The 18098-nt window shown below is 40.5% G+C and overlaps 1 protein-coding gene across 1 annotated transcript in view; it reads left to right on the top strand.

Moving 5' to 3' along the window:
• The window catches only part of LOC145401055 (guanine nucleotide exchange factor DBS-like), a 1269176-nt gene that overhangs the window by 787591 nt on the left and 463487 nt on the right, over positions 1-18098 (top strand). The window contains exon 19 of the mRNA XM_080273428.1: positions 14757-14942. Coding sequence (XP_080129554.1) covers positions 14757-14942 — 186 coding nt within the window. The remainder of the gene's footprint in view (positions 1-14756; positions 14943-18098) is intronic.

Genomic DNA, 18098 nt, shown 5'->3' with positions numbered 1-18098 from the left:
ATTCATACAAAGATACTAATTTAGGTAATGCCACTGGCCGTGTTGCTTCGGTACGGAGCGCCGATGTCGGACGTCTGCCTCAGATGACTCCCTCTACGTTTCCAACTTGTTGAGCTTTTACTCAAGAGCAATTGACGTGCTACAGGAGACAGATGGTTGGGTGGATTGTGTGTATTTAGGTTTGGAGAAGGCCTTCGACAAGGTACTCCATAAGAGACTATTGTGGAAACTAGAGCATATAGGAGGACTGAAGGAAACCTCCTGAAATGGATGGGAGACTTTCTGAGAGACAGACAAAGGAGGACAGTAATAAAGGACAGAATGTCTGGATGGAGAGAAGTAACAAGTGGAGTACCCCAGGGGTCTGTGTTGGTGTCAGTAATGTTCCTGATTTACGTAAATGATATGGTAGAGGGAGTGAACAGTTATGTAAGTCTGTTTGCTGATGATGCAAAGATCCTGAGGAAGGTAGAGGCCGAGGAGGATTGTAAAATGCTGCAGGAGGATCTGGATAGGATACATGATTGGAGCCAATAGTGGAAAATTAAATTTAATGCAAAGAAGTGTAAAATATTGGAAATGGGTAAAAGTACCAGGAGGCCATCACTGAATTATATGATGGGTAATGAACCTATCACAAAAGCAAGAGAAGAGAAAGCCTTGGGAGTGCTAGTCCAGGATAGTTTGTCTCCTGAAAAACATATTACAGTAAAAGTCCAATATTTCGGCATCCAATTCCCCGGCAAATCTGACATTTCGGCAGTTTTGAGAAATAGTCCCATTTACGAAAATCTCCGATCGTTCGGCAGATTCTCCGATTTTCTTCGTCAGTCTTGAAATTCTCCATGAGGTTCGCCAGCTAGCTACCCGCCTTTACCCGCCTTAGTGAGTGAGATAGTGAAAGTGATAGAACGAGTCTACCACTGCCATGAAGCTCAGAGGCTAGCTCTTTCTCCTATAGCATAAAGAGAGGACAAACATGTAGTGAGTCTAGCATGGGAAAGAGAATCTGTTTCGCCATTCTTCCGAGTTGTTGCCGTGCTGCTGCCGACTTCTCTTGATTCTTCTGTGTGCTTTGTGAACTTCGTACCGAAGTACCTCTGAAATTACTATTCGAGTGTGCTGTAAGCACCGTAACATCAGACAGGAGCTTTGTAACACCTGAGTGGACCAGCCTTGAGTTGTGAACAGTATAAACATCTGCGTGCTTTGAAAATGGCCTCCACGTGTGGAAAGTTAACTGGTGTTAGCAAGAAGCGTACATATAAGATGTGGACTTCTTCCAGCAGTAGCAGACTCCAATCAACCCCTTCTATTGTACATATGTAAATAAGGAACCTACTATAAGTTTAGGTAAGTGCATGTGAACTTGTAGGCCTACTGTACCATTACATTTATATACAGTATGTTCACTAATTTCTTTATTTTTCATATTCATGTACGTACTGTATTTATTACAGTATTGTACAGTATCAAACAGTATACAATACTCTCTCCAAACACATTTGTAATGATATGAGTAATGATGATAGTGTTCACCGAAACATATAAGGTACTGAGTGGGTAGGGTTTTCGATAATTCGGCAATTTTGATATTTCGGCACTTGCCTGGTCCCATAGATGCCGAAAAATCGGACTTCTACTGTAACAAGTTAGTTAGAGAAATGTATAAACTTCTGACTAACATAAGAGTAGCATTTCATTACGTGGATGAGGAGATGATGACAAAATTAATAGTGGCCATGATCTGTCCCAGGTTAGAATATGTAGCAGTACTGTGGCCCCACACAAAAAGAAAGCTATAAACAAGATTGAAAGAATACATAGAACAGCAACTAAGATGGTCCTCAGTCTGGCAGATCTGTCATTCAGAGAGAGGCTGGAAAAGCTGGATTTGCCTCCCCTAGAGGAAAGGAGAGAGAAGGGTGACATGATTGCAGTGTTCAGGACTATGATGGGAGTAGATAAAATTGACAGAGAAGATCTGTTTTTATGGGATAAGAGAGTAACAAGAGGGCACAGAATGAAATTGAAGAAGCCTAGCTACTTGAAGGATATCAAGAAATATAGTTTTCCTTACAGATGTATAGACCTGTGGAATAACTGGATGAAGAGATCGTCTAGTCTAAAAACTTAAACTAGTTTATAGCAAAATTTGACACTGAGAAACAGAGACGGGACCCCATGAGCGTAGCTCATTTCCTGTATATCATAACTAGGTAAATACAACTAGGTAAATACACACACACACACACACACACACACACACACACACTGAAAAACAGAGACATAAACACACCCAAAACATGCAGGCACAGACACGAACGCATGCAAACACCCAACGTAGGCCTGGGATGGCCGTTGATAATGTTTTCATTTTTTTGTCAACGTTATAAGGCATTAATTTCTTGCTGCAGTGTGTTCATAGTCATATTATATACTTTTTACATATCCTAGTGTTTTATATTTATGTATTGGTAATGTGACTATGGGTGTAATGTATGAGGTCAGCTTGAAATGTAACTGCCAGTTAAGAATGACGAGTGGAGGGCTGGGAGGGGTAGGGGTATGGGAGAGGGTTGGGAGCTGCGGTAGAGGTGGGTGGAGCTCGTTTTATCCCCCTCTCCCGTCTTCCCTGGGTATATGGGTGTATGAAAGGGGCACCCCCGAGCAGAAATTAGTGATCGTGAGTGTACGCTACAATACACACAAAAAGACAGCAAGAGAAATTGTACGGGACTGAACACAAACCAGGAAACATTACCAAAAATTATTTAAAGAAAAATTTAGCATATGTTACAGGCCAAAATAATTTTGAAAACTTAGCTGCGTACACTACTTTATCTTGTACTGTACAGAACTAATCAAGAATTATAGGGGGACAACTGGTATCCGGAATATTTTCAACCCCATGCCGGATCGAATTTGTGTCCCGGTTTTACGGATGTGCCGATGCATCGGATGCCGGTTAATCGAGCTTTTACTGTACAACATTTTATTTACATTTTTCTTTTTCTCCAATCATATACTTTTTTTTTCTTTGATTTTCATTAATTATTTATGAAAATTAATATGAGAAAGTGTTGTTGTTGTTGTTGTTGATCAACTTCAGTCTGTCAGGCTAAGCAAACTGATCAACCACAGACAAGCTACTATCTCTACAGGGTTGTCCCATGCAGTGAACACAAATGTTCCTTTGCAACTGACAGCACCTCACCACAGTGAGGTGTGGGGAGTAGCATGAAGGTTTAGTTCATGAATGAATGCATCAGTTGAGTCTCTCCACCCAGTTAACAGGGGAACCATAACAGACTCCACTTCATCTCATAATTTGGTAATATGGTTACCATCCAGCATTGTCAATGGTTCCTGGGGTTACAGGAAACCATTAGGCTTGTCATTCAGTGCTGAGTCACCTGAGGTGGAAAAAAAGAATAATATAGAGTGACAGTAAAACAAAAAGTAGGAAGAGAGGAGGGTTGACACAAAGAATGATAACAGGGAAGGAAAAAGTAGGCATTACTACATCAAGTGAGTGGATATTGGTCACCACAGCCTATCACCATATAAAAAGGGTAATATATGATCACACATTCTGTATTTACCTATTTGTATTTATCAATTTGTGTTAGGATTTAAGCTAAGCTCATGTTTTCCCACCTCCAGTGACATAACAGTCCAATTTTGCTTTAAAAACATGGATATTCTTTGCACAAACCACATTTTCATCCAAGTTATTCCATTTGGTTATACTTGTATTTGGAAAACTATATTTTTATAGTTCACTGATTCAGGATGTGGATGGACAATGAGATCCCCAAAACATAAAGTAGCATGGTGGTGGGATGAGGTTGTAGAAGTTGCAGATAAGGAGAAAGGAAGGCCTTCCTGGAAGTGGAAAAGGGGTGGTGACAAAGAGGAATACAGTACTTGGTGCCAAGTGTAGGACTAAAAAAGAGGTATACAGGGCTAAGTCTGATTCTCAGAGACTTTAACTGGATAACCTAAACAGCACTGAAAGGAAGAATATGATATTTAAGGTGACAGAGTAGATGAAGAGGGGAAACAGGGATGTCCTAGGTGAGCTGTGTGTGAAGAATGATAAAGAAAAGGTAATGGTGAACAGTGAGGATATTAAAGACTTAAAGACATGTGGAGAGAACATTGTAACTGGTTGCTGAATGTGAAGTTTGACTGGAACAGGGAACATTTGAAGTCAGTGGATCCAGTGTTTGGCCCTTAGCCTTTGATTGACACTGATACTGTGGGCAGAACAATAGGCAGGGTGCGGTCGGGGAAGACAGCAGATGTGTTTGGGTTAACTGCTGAAATGCTGAAGGCTTCAGGAAATACAGGAGGGAGATTAATTACTTTTGAATTTATACACGATCTATATGAGTGTGGTGTCCCAGATAACTGGCTGAAGAATGTGAATGTAAATGTGTGCAAGGGGAAGAGTGATACCCTGATTATAGAGGCATAAAACTTTTGGACCAGATAATGAAGGTAGTGGAGGGAGTTGTAGAAGGTATGATTAGAGGAAGAGTGAATGTTGATGGGATGCAGTTTGGGTTTATGCCAGGCAAAGGGACCACTGGTGCCATATTCATTGTTTGACAGCTTTAGGAAAAATATGCAGGGAAGAAAAGGGATCTATACTTTGCTTTTGCTGATTTGGAGAAGGCCTTTGACAGAATCCCTAGGTAGTTGGTGAAGTGGACAATGAGAAAGCTTGGGGTTGAGGAGTGACTGCTTAGACTGGGTATGGCCATATATGTGAGTGCTTGCACCCAGATGAGAATGAATGGATTTTTGAGTATTGAGTTTTCTGTGAATGTTGGTGTGCATCAAGGGTCATTCTTGAGCCCCTTATTGTTTATTCATGGTGCTTGAAGCCCTCTCACATGACTTCAGAGATGGACTCCAATGGGAGACGTTGTATCCCCATGATTTGGTGTTGATTGCACAGAATGAAAAGGAGGTGGAGGAAAGATTTAGCAAGAGGAGGGATGGTATGGGACACAAGTAGGTTCAGATAACATTAAGGTGATGGTAACTAGGGTTGGTGGCAGTACTGTCAAAAAAGAGGGAGTGTGGTCATGTACTGTTTGCCACAGAGGTGTAGGAAGTACTGTCGTTCCAACTTGTGCAGTACCTGTGATAAGTGGGTGCATAAGAGATGTATTGGTGTTAGAGATAGACTGTGAGATAATGCTGATTTCATGTGTGCAGTGTGTTGGGGGGAGCATGTGGAGATTGGCATGAAAGGTTTGATCTTGCCAGGGAGTGTCTTGAGTGTGTGGAAGAGTTTTGTTACTCAGGATACATGTTATGTGCTAGAGATGGGGCTGGAGCTAGCTGTGTGGCTAGAGTGAGGAGTGGTTGGAAGAAGCTCTGGGAGCTGTTGGCTCTCCTGACATTGAGAAGGCTTTCCCTCTGTCCTAAGGGTCTTTGTATCTGGCATGTGTTAGGAGCATAATGCTGTATGGTAGTGAGACCTGTGCAGTAAAGGAAGAGGATATTCATAGGCTTAAATGTACAGAAATGTCAGTGATTTGGTGGATGTGTAGTGTGTCTTGAATGTGAGGCCTGAGGGTGCTAGGTATACAATGGAAGAGTTGAGAGAAAAGATGGGACTGGAGTGTATTGGTGTTGTGATGAGGAGGGGTAGACTGAGATGGTTTGGGCATGATGAGAGGATGGGGGATGATAATGGATGGGTTGACGGTCATGTTCAAGTTACATAAAGTAATAAAATGGTCACTTGTAATCATCTGATTATCATTATTTTTTCTCTTTTTGATTTAAAAGTTACTAATAAATAGTCGATCATAGTTAAAGATTATCCTACCTCACACGAAACATGCACCCCTCATTGTGATGTCACAAACCATACCAAGGCCATACCTGACCGCCACTCAGAACAACTTCTGGAAACCATACTTCAGTACAGGTTAGATTTCTGTAATAGCTGTTTTTATCATGCTAGGTATGTAAGACTTAGTGTGACAGCTGTCTTCAAGATGAAGTAGCTATGTTTGCACTTCAGTGAAGAATTTTGTTGGTTTTAGAGAGATTAGTAGTGACAGCAAACCATGTGACAACCAGGTACCTGTAGGACAACTCGATAGCACAAAGAGTAGATTTGATAAAGTCATAATGAAGTGATTTATGAGCTGAATCAGTATAAGTATTGCTAGGTCCTGACTCCAGGGGCATATAGCCTGAAATTGGGCAGTAATACATAGAGAAGATGTCACAAAGATCAAAATATTTCAGTGTTTTTTCCCCCTAGATAGTCCTGACTGTGGACAGCTAGACCTCTGTGGAGCAATTGGTTATTTGATTTCATGGTCTTATGTACTGGTGATGTTTGAACATGTTATTAATAAGAGCCAGTCTCATCTGGAGAATAAGATTTTCACATCCCTACCAATGACTCAAGCCAAAGTTAGGGTTGGTTTTGCTTGACAGATGGCTGTTAGGTTTAGCTGTATATGTTAGGCTGTTATAAATTTTATCGCCATATAAGTTCATACACTTCTAATTATCAGAAATCTGGTCAAAAATTTGTGTTTAATTTGACTGTCAGTAAAAATCAGGATTCAGAGCAAATATTTGCTACAGTTAGCAGAAGTGTTTCACCCTTAGCATGACAACTCACCTTCACAGACTTCTGTTTTGTGTAAATATTGATTTACAATGCAAATACATTTACCTGTGCTTTAAATCAATATTTATGCAAAATGGAAGTCTGTCAATGTGTGTTGACAATCTGAAGGGTAAATATCCACTAACTTTAGCACGTTTTAGCTCTAAACTTGATTTTTTATCGACAGTCATATTAAGCTCAAATTTTTTTATCAAATTTCAGATAATTAAGTGTGCATGAACCTGTATGGTGATAAAAATTATAATATTTTCCATTTAAAAGTGCTGATTTGGTAAATGACCACCGATTCAGTATTTCCTTACACTGCATCGCTACAGTAGGAGGTGCCAGTTGTGATGGGATACTCCCAACTTGTTGCTTGCCACCACAGGTTCCTTGTTTTCATGTCTTTGGGAATAGTGATGAATCTTTTTTCTGGTGTCATTGGACTTGTGTTCTTGCACATTGGAACAAACCACCAGTGGTGGTTATTTGCTGACTTTGCCATGACGAAGCTAAGCTTGGCTAATCAGCAGAACCGCAGTCATACAGCTTAGCTGGGGATCATAGTCTTGTTTCGTCTCCAGACTTGGTGGCCTGTGACGTCACAGCCACTCAAGGCTTGCGTTGCCATCAACCTCTTTTTGTGCAAATTTGAAGGCTTATATCTCGAAAGTTTTACTCTGATTTATCAGATTAATTATATCATAGGATAATTCAGCACATTTATCACCCAAATAAATGGTTTACTTTATATATATATATATATATATATATATATATATATATAAAAACATCAACCAGCCCATTGGGTGCAGAAGGTGAGAAGTGTGAATGTTGGAGGTGGGGTTGCGAGAGGCAGACCAAAAAAGACCTATGACAAGGTCATAGAGTGTGACTTAAAAGATAATGGACTGAATAGGGAAGCTACCGGAGATTGAGCAGCATGGTGAGCTGCCATTAGATGACCAAGGCTGATGCATGCAAGCATGTTGGAGCCTTTATAAACAAAACGAAATGATCACCTAAGCAAGTTGGTATCTTTAATTTAGATTTATGTTTTCTCATTATTCCCTCATCCATTATGACACAATTTCTGTCAATGTTTTTAATACCATATGCACATTTATATATCATTAGCATATCTCCTCTTTCTTTTCTTTTTGTCCCAGTAATGTAGTCAAAAACCATTCCAGCCTCTCCATACTGAAAATCCCTTAAACTTGGCATCATTTTTGTAGCCGCTGTTTACACCACCTGCGATTTATGTATATGTTCCTTTAAGTGGGGAGACCACACCATGGCATCATACATATTCCAGTCTTGGTCTTACCTTTGTCATTATCAGTTTACTTAGCATTTCTTCACTCATATAATTAAATGCTGTTCTTATGTTCATCAGTATTTTATATGCTCCACTAATTATCATATTTATATGCTTCTCTGGCAATGATCCCTGCTGTATTATTACACCCAAGTCTTTTTTTCTGAGTACCTTTGTTGATATCTTCGTTTCCCATTTTTTAATCCCAATTTGGTCTTACTCCCATCTCAGTTACATTGCACTTACTAGTGTTAAAATCAGTCTTCCATAACTGGCTCTACTTATGTGGTTGATCTAAATCTTCCTGCAACTCACCACATCAGTTTTCATCTACAGTTTTTTTTCATGATTTTTGCATCATCAGCAAGCATATTCCTATACAATCAAACTTCATTGAGCGTATCATTTTACATGTATGAGGAACATGATGGGAGTGGAAGCTGCTCCTTGGGACACTCCAATTATCACTTCCTTCCATGTTGAAAACTTGTCTCTAATCCTAGTGCTCATATGTCTGCTAGTGCGGTAACTCCTCATCCATTTCAGTTAAAGACCATCACTGCCACCATTATTTTTTAATTTCCAAATCAGGCTCACTTGTAGTACTCTATCAAACACTTTCCTAAAATATAAATAAATACAGTCCACCTACCCATCTCTCTCCTGCAACTCATTAATAACTCTGTTGTAAAAACTTAGCAAGTTTGTGATACATGAAGTACTGTACCTTCTCTGAAACTGAACTGCTTAGAGCTTATCATATTTTTCTCTGTATGAGCAGCCCATCTCTTCCTTATGATTTTTTCACACAATTTACAAACAATACTTGTAAGAGACACTGATCTATATTTTAATGGGCCTTCCTTGCTGCCACTCTTATATATTGATACTGTGTTTTCTCCCTTCCAATCCTGTGGCAAATCTCCATCCACTAGGGAACATTTTATTATCTCAGATATTTTCAAAACTAATATTTCAGTACATTCCTTGATTACCCAGCTGGAAATGTTGTCAGCTCCCATGGCATTGGTTACACCCACATTTTTCATCATCTCCAAAAGCTCATTAGGTTCAAATTTAACCTAATGTAATTTATTTACCACATTCTCATGATATATATCCGGTCTCTGAAGATTCTCTTACTTTACAAGTACTGTCTGGAATTTCTCATTCATAACCTCACACATGTCTTCGTTTTCATATTCTTTATTATAATCTTCTAATCATACAATTCTATCTTTAATTTTCATTTTACTGTTTATCCATCCATCCATCCATCATCCAATCCTACGTTCCCCCATGAAGAACGTAGGAACCTGGGGCTGGGCAAGTTGGTCCTGACATTTAAGATGAGAGTGACCAGCCTCACTTATCGCTGAGTGGCATTACGTTAGCAATAAACCCCAACCATCCCTTGGATATAAACCTTCACCAGCTCAATCTGATTGGCGCACTGTAATTACCCACTAAACCACCAGGTGCCATAATTTGGTTATATGGTTACCACCCAGCATAACAAATGGTTTCCTGGTGTACAGGAAACCCTTTGACTTGTCACTCAGTGTAGAGTCACCCATAGGCAGAAGGAAGAGGAAAGAATGAAGGAAAGACAGAAGAGGGAGTGTAAAGGTACCCGTGGTCAGAAGAACGAGGAAAGAATGAAGTAAAGAAAGACAGAAGAAGAAGGAAGGAAAGAAGGAAAGAGGGAAGGAGGAGAGGAAAGGGCAGACACCTGAGAGCAGCACTACATCGACTGAGTGGATGATGAGTGCCCCCACCTGCCACAAATTTTACTATGTATATACCTGTAAAACAATTTTGGATCACTTCCACACTTATCCACTATATTCTTTTTGTATTTTACTGCTTCTGTTCTTCTGATCTTGACAAAATCATTTCTAAAATTTTTATATCTCACACGGTGATTTACTCTTAGTTTTCCTTACTGTATTCCAAGCTTTGTTTCTTTTTAACATTGCTGCTGTACATCTATCATTAAACCATTCCTTTTCCATCTTGAATTTAGCTCAGTTATTGGGAACATATTTACTAATACCATCAATGTATCCTTCTTTAAATTGAAAGTACTGTACTGTATTTACACTTTCTTTGCTTCCTTAAACTCTCTTCAGTCATATTACCTGAGATATTTTTTCAAGGGATTAAAATCAGCTTTGCTATAGTTATACCTATTTTTCATTATTCACGTATATTTCACCTTCCCATTTCATAACCTCAAGTTCAGTTAGTATATGATCACTGTTACCTAGGGGACAACAGTACTGTATATTTTGGATTATGTTTGGATATTTTGTGAAAGTGAGATGTCATATCAGTGGTTCATCATCCCCTCTTATTCTTGTACTTTCCTTATTTTAGATCATTAACTTATCTGTTGCCATTTCATATAATTTATAACACTTTGTTCTGTATTGATATTATTACCTGCATCACTTTCCTCCCAGTTAACCTCTTTACAGTTTAAATCTCCAGTTAATACTATTTCTATCTATCAATCTCTTGCTAGACACCTTAATCCCATAAGGGATGGCCACAAACAAATTGCCTCCATGTCGCCCTGTCCCCTGCCATTTTGCTGCCCTCCTCCCAGCTTACACACCCCTCTCTCATATACCTCTCCACTCCATCCCTGCATCTCATCCTTGGCCTCCCTTTCCCTCCCCCTCCCCTTCCATCTCACTTACATACACTGTCATCATTAGTCACTCACTCTCCATCCTCTCCACATTACCAAATTACCTCAGTGTACTTCTCCTAATGCTTTCTATCACATCCACACCACAGTGCTCCTTCACTTCCTCACTTGTCAGTCTGGCTTTCTATGCAACTCCTCCACTCCATCCCTCCACCTCATCTTTGGCCTCCCCTTCCCTCTCTCACCCTCCACCTCGCTCCATACACTCTCCTCGTTAGTCTCTCACTCTTCATCCTCTCCACGTGACCAAACCACCTCAGTGTATTTCTCCTAATGCTTTTTATCTCATTCACATCCACATCACAATGCTCCTTCACTTCTTAATTTGTCAGTCTGTCTTTCCATGTAACTCCACATGCTCCTCTCATATAACTCATTTCCATTGCCCTTACTCATGACTTGCATTCTTCCAACAAGGTCCAAGCTTCACTTCCATACGTTAGAGTTGGCATCACAGTACCATCATTGATCAAGCTATCTATTGCCAGATGCCTAAATCCTGTAAGGGGTGGGCACAAACAAACTGCCTCCATGCCACCCTGTTCCCCGCCATTTCACTTCCCTGCTCCCAGCTCACATCCCCCTTCCCTCATATACCTCTCTACTCCATCGCTCCATCTCATCCTCGACCTCCCCCTCCCTTTCCTCCCCTCTACCTCACTCTCCATGTGACTCCATATGCTCCTCTCAAATAACTCATTTCCACAGCTCCCACTCTTGACTTCTGTCCCTCCAACAAGGTCCAAGCTTCACTTCCATACAGTAGAGTTGGTATCACAATACTGTCATGTAGTAACTTTTTCATTTCCATGCTCACTTCCCTGTTTCTTATCACTGCTTTAAAGGAACCAGCAACCTTTCTTCCTTGTTGTACCCTTTCAAGCACTTCACCCTCCAAACCTCCATCCTTACTCATCACACTACCCAAGTACTTAAATGTACTCACATTTTCCATTTCCTTATCATCCAACCTCACTGTCCATTCATTGACTTCACTTCTCTCGAATCGAAGACCATAACTTTACTCTTCCCTACATTCAACTTTAGATTTCGTTTCTTACATACTTTCCCAAGCTCATCCACCAAGTCTTGCAGCTCCCCTTCATTTTCATTTAACAACATAGTATCATCTGCAAACAACAGTACAGGGAGTGTCCAAACACTGCCCTCTCTCATTAGGGCCACTCCAACATCCACTGCCCTACCTTGTATCTCTTTTATAACTCCATCCATATACAGATTGAACAACCATGGAGACATGACACATCCCTATTTCAATCCAACCCTCAAATAGAAAAATTCACACAGTTCACTATCCACACGCACTGCAGCCTTAGCACCCTCATACATACTCTTCACAGCATACAACAACTTCCCATCGACTCCACATATTCTTAATCTTTCCACAATCCTTGTCTGTCCACCCTGTCGTATGCTTTTTCCAAATCCATGAAGGCCGCATACTTCTTTCCCTTCTCTGAAAACTTTTCCACTAAAGATCTAAGAATGAAAATCTGATCTGTACAAGTTCTTCCTTTTCTAAAGCCTCCCTGCCCTTCTCCAGCTAATTCCTCTGTTATTTCCCTAACTCTGTCAATAAGTATCCTAGCATATACTTTTCCTATTACACTAAGAAGACAAATACCTCTATGATTACCACATACTTCTTTTTCTTCTTTTCCTTTGTACAGGGGAATAATTATACCTGACTTCCAGTCATCTGGGACTCTGCCTTCCTCCCAGGCCAATCTGCACGTCTTCCACATCCATTCTACTACTATCTTTCCCCCATGCTTCAGCATTTCACCACACATTCCATCAATTCCTGGGGCTTTCCCCATTTTAACTTTCTTCGTCGCTTCCACAACTTCCATCCTACTGATTTCTTCCTATCTTTTCACCTCCCTCCTTCTCCCAGCCATTTCCCAGCCACTTATACTCGCTCTACTTTCATTCTTTATTCTCAATAGTTCGTTAACACGTTACCCGCGTGCTGAGCCACTGGTGTACCATTTGATGTCTTCTTTCCTAGCGTGTTGATACACTGATGGTGCAGTAATGAGTAATAATTTGTTTTCACTTTTTCATGTATTTCACCTTCACAAATATTGGCTGGGCAGATTTTTTGTTGCTGCTTCTACAGTAGAAGACATGTTGAATAGGATAATGATATAAGATTAGAGAAATGCCTATTTAGTTAGAGAATATATATCAGACTTCTAGTAGTGACTATTACATTTCATTTAGATGTCAAACAATACTGTTAATTGCACAATGACATTGAAAAACAACCTGGCTTGCAGAACTAGGGGCATGAGATGGAAATACACTTTTCTTGGGGGGGGGGGGAAAGCGAATTTACTTATGATAAATATTTGTGATTTTTTACTGGAAGAAAAAATGGAGTAACTACTCTTGTTTCGAATAGTTCTTCATTTACTTTGTTAGGAAACAAAAAAAAAAAAAAAGATAAGTGCTGGATGTTTCTGGTTATTACCTTTTTTTATAATTATAAATGATTAATAATCAATACTTGTAATTATCCCTGGCTGGATACTGATGATTACTGTTACGGCATTCAACGTACCCAGCTATCATTATGCTTGGTTGCAAGAAACACTGTCTTCAGCGATGCAAAAAAAAAAACTTTAAAAGGCTGGTGAAGAGATTAGGAGGAAAAATGAACAAGAAACAAGATAATAATTAAAAAAGGTCACGCACAGCCTCTCTTCCTTGCTCAACAGACATCACATTTGGATAGTGAGAGTGTAAGCCATGCTGTAAGTGATAGGTTTTTCATGACTTCAAAATGTTTTATGTTTATTTTACCTCTGAATGTCATTAAAAAACATACCAGCAAATATTTTTGGTTATATAAGGATATAACAGGGAATTAGGGTTGAGAATTCAGATCAGATTAACTAAGGGTTTCAGTGATCAGAGGCGGTGGCTCAATCAGTAGAGAGATGGCCTGGAGTCCTAACGGACCCAGGTTTGAATCCCGGCTGGGGCAGGAAATAGTTTAAGGATTTGAATTTCATTAAATCAGGCTTTACTGATCTACCAGATGACCCGCCGACATGTCGTAAAAATACTCCCGCTAATACCAATACACCAGTCCTGTATGAGACAGCCGTAGCATGTATTCAATATGGATGGTGGGTGTAGAGGTGTATGGTATGTAGGAGGACTGCTGGGCCTTGATAGCAGGTTGTGAAGCCTATGCCCAGAGTCGGACACATTAAAAAAAAAAAAAAAAAAAAAATCACAGACAGCCTGAGTTATCACATTAACCATTTAACTTAAGAGGACAAATGTACCTAGATGGCAGGGCTGCCTAGGGATACAGTTTTCTCTCTCCCTACATCCCCAGAAAAGAGGATGGTAGGCTGCAGTGTTGGCATATGATCTTGGAGACACACTTCTTTTATATTTCTTCTCAAGGGGTCTCTATATGCTTTAGTCAGTCAGTTTGTCTTGGTTCTCCTAGCCAAAGAGAGACGCTGGAACCAATCCTGGCCTCATCTCCCCGCCACCCTCCTCCCCATACACATGCTTAGTATTACACAATCTCATCCCCTACCATGCATTAATATTAATATGTTTACGTAAGTGATTTCCAGCACCAAAAATGAATGAAAACTTCATTTGTGCTTGTTGTTAAAACATTATATGTTTCATTTATTGCTGTTTACTATTATAATTTTTTTCACCTTAACTTGGTAAAGATTTTCTTCCATGTTTCATGTACTGTAGCTGACTAGCATCATATTCTAATCTGTTTTTACAACTCAGGATTCATAATGGAATGATGGTAATTTTTGGCCATGTTAAAGTGAAAAGAGTACTGTTGTGATTTTTCTGTACCAAACAATAATGGTATAAGATACTTAAAACTGGTGTCAAGACGATGGAAATGCATCTAGGCAGAAAAATCTTAGGAGCCTGCTCAGTGTACTCTGTTTTTATAATAAATGTGGATATGGATGGCCTAGTGTATTTAAACTTCATCTTAAAAAATGAATGCTGTACCATCAGTAACTATCTCTGCCATCATCCCACAGGGTTACAAGGACGAGATGTTGAACCCGGAGATGCAGCCCCTAATCCCAGTGCACTTGTATGGGAAGAGTGACCTGCTGTTTGGCAACATGGAAGAGATCTTCCGCTTTCACAATGAGGTGTTCCTGCGTGACTTGGAGAACTGCATTGGCACCCCAGAGTTAATTGGTCTTTGTTTTGTCCAAAGGGTGAGCATTTGTGCATTACAGTATTTATGATAGAATCTATTGTAAATATATCTAATCACATATGTAGGTCATACCTTCCCTTTCCTCTTAGAAAGTAAATACAAAAGTGGCCTACACTGTCACAGAAACTCAGCATGGTGTGTGCTTTACCATTACTTTCATCCCATTATCACATCACTGCTTCCACCGCTTGCACCAAGATAATCATTGCCACCAGGTAAGTGAAGACAAAGACCATCATCACACTGCAGTACTGGTGTTTGTATCTCAGAATGCTGCTGTCACATTAGTTAGCATATAATGGAACTGTACTGGCTGGAACAACCACTTTCAGTATATATATATTTTGTTTAATGCAAGGAAGATGGAACCAAATGCCAGGAGGTGAAAATTGTTCACTCCAAGAAAAAACAAAAACAAGCTAACAGAGAGTCAAATTCAAGATCCATTCGTTTTGAGATGCATGGACACACTGTTTGAAAGACTGAAGATCATAGGCAGAAGGAAATACAGACAAAGGGAGACAGTTCCAGAGTTGACCTGTTGCATATATGAATGACTAGGAGTAACAGTTTAGTCTTGCATTAGAGAGTTAAACAGAAAAGGTGGAGAATTTGTTGCTAGGTGAGTGCTCCGTGCCCACCGCAGTGGTGGAGGGGTGCAAGCAGACAGTTCAGAGGAGCAGTGACCATCGTATTAACAATAGAAAAGAGATAAATATGCAACAGTGTGGTGAAGACACAGAGGTCGAAGGGGGCCAGTAAGAGGAGGAGAGTTAATGAGACGAAAAGCCATTGACTTCGCCTTGTTGAGAAGAACTGTATGTGGGGAGCCACCCCACACGTGAGAGTTGTACTCTACACAGGGGCGATTTGACCAGTAATTTTAATTTAAGTGTGCAATGGAGGAGCAGAATGAGGGAAGGACTGTAAGAAGTAGTCAATACAAGGAGGGTGGAAAGGTTACAAGAGGATGGAATAAGGCAGAATATAAGAGAGAAGTGGAGGAGAGATTGGGTAAATATGATTTGGAGCAGATGGGGGAAGTGGAAGGTGTGAGTAAGATGTTCCCAGAAGAAATCTGTGCAGCATGAGGTAGTGTGTGGGGTAAAGAGATGAAAGGGGGTGCAAAGAACATCATAGTGAGAGGTGAGACAAGCTGTGGCACAAAAGAAGAAAGCATACAGTGAGTGGGTGGGAAGCGGGAGATGGAGGAAGTTGCGAGACAGAAGAATTATATGTAGAGAGGAAGAGAGAGGTGAAAGATTAGTAAGAGAGAGTAAGAAGAGAGTGGATGAGGAATTTGGACAGAATTTGAGTGTAAAGTGGAGGGAATGTAAGAAAATATTCTGGAAAGAGATGAAGAGAGTAAGACAGGGTGATAAAGAAGTTAGTCAGGGAATTAAGGATAAAAATGGTAGATTGTTAGTGGGAAAAGGAGAATAAGTGAGCAGCTGGAGAGAACACTTTCAAGAACTGTTAAACGTAGAGAATGAGAGTGATGTGAGTATAAGTGGCTGGGGAATGGCTGGGAGAAGGAGAGATGTGAGAAGAGAGGAAGAAATCAGTAGGATGGAAGTAGAGGAGGCAATGTAGAAAGTCAAAATGGGGAAAGCCCTAAGAATTGATGGAGTGTGTGGTGAAGTGCTGAAGCATGAGAGAGAGATAGTAGTAGAATGGATATGGAAGATGTGTGGATTGGCCTGGGAGGAAGGTAGAGTCCTGGAGAATTGGGAGTCAGGTATAATTATAACCATGTGCAAAGGTGTGGATGTGGTTGTGATAGAAAGCATTAGGACAAATACATTGAGGTGGTTTGGCCATGTTGAGAGGATGGAGAGCAAGAGACTAATGAGGAGAGTGTATGTGAGTGAGGTGGAGGGGAGGAGAGGGTGTATGCTGGGGGTAGGACAGCGAAATGGCTAGGAACAGGGGGACATGGAGGCAATTTTTTTGTGGCCGCCCCTTACAGGTATGTGAGTGAGGTCGAGGAGAAGAGAGAGAGGAGGAGGCCGATGATGAGGTGGAGGGGAAGAGAGGGAGGAGGAGGCCGATGATGAGGTGGAGGGGAAGAGAAGGAGGAGGAGGCCGATGATGAGGTGGAGGGGAAGAGAGGGAGGAGGAGGCCGATGATGAGGTGGAGGGATGGAGTAGAGAGGTATATGTGAGAGGGTGTGTGTGCTGGGGGTAGGACAATGAAATGGCTGGGTACAGGGGGACATGGAGGCGATTTTATTGTGGCTACCCCTTACAGGATTAAGGCATCTGGCAATCGATAGATAGACAAGACAAAGGAAAAGGGAAAAAAGAAATGTGTGGTAATCACAGGGGCATTTGTCGTCTTGGTGTAGTAGGAAAAGTGTATGGCAGGATACTTAATGACAGAGTTAGGAAAATAACAGAGGAATTAGTTGGTTAAGAACAGGGAGATTTTAGGAAAGCAAGAGGTTGCATAGATCAGATATACATTCTTGGGTCTTTAATGGAAAAGTTTCCAAAGAAGGGAAAGAAGTTGTATGCAGCCTTCATGAATTTGGAGAAAGCATATGACAGAGTGGATAGACAAGGAATGTGGAAAATATTAAGAATATATGGAGTAAATGGGAAGTTGCTGAATGCCATGAAGAGTATGTATGAGGGGGTTAAGGCTACAGTGCATGTGGATAGTGAATTGGGTGAATTGAATATTGGATTGAAACAGGGATGTGTCATGTCTCCATGGTTATTCAGTCTGGATGTGGATCAGTTTAAAAAAGGGATACAAGGTAGGGCGGCAAATGGTGGAATGGCTTTAATGATACTGTACTGTTAAATGAAAACAAAGGGGAACTGCAAGGCTTGGTGAATGAGTTTGGAAGAGTGTGAAAGAAACGGAATCTAAGGGTGAATATAGGGAAAAGTGATGTTATGGTCTTTGAGAGAAATGAAGTCACAGGATATCCAGTGATGTTGGATGATGAGGAAATTGAAAATATAAGTACACTTAAGTACTTGGGTAGTGTGATGAGTAAGAATGGAAGTTTGGATGATGAAGTGCTTGAAAGGGTACAACAAGGAAGAAAGGTTGCTGGTTCTTTGAAAGTAGTGATCAGAAACGGGGAAATGAGCATGGAAGTAAAAAAGTCGCTGCATGACTGTATTGTGATACCAACTCTAA

The sequence above is a fragment of the Coenobita brevimanus genome, chromosome 54, assembly GCF_032717465.1.
Source record: "Coenobita brevimanus isolate Jiangsu-jjx chromosome 54, ASM3271746v2, whole genome shotgun sequence".
NCBI lineage: Eukaryota > Metazoa > Arthropoda > Malacostraca > Decapoda > Coenobitidae > Coenobita > Coenobita brevimanus.
Note: the sequence above shows the minus strand (reverse complement) of the source record. Positions and strands in the feature narration are given on the sequence as shown.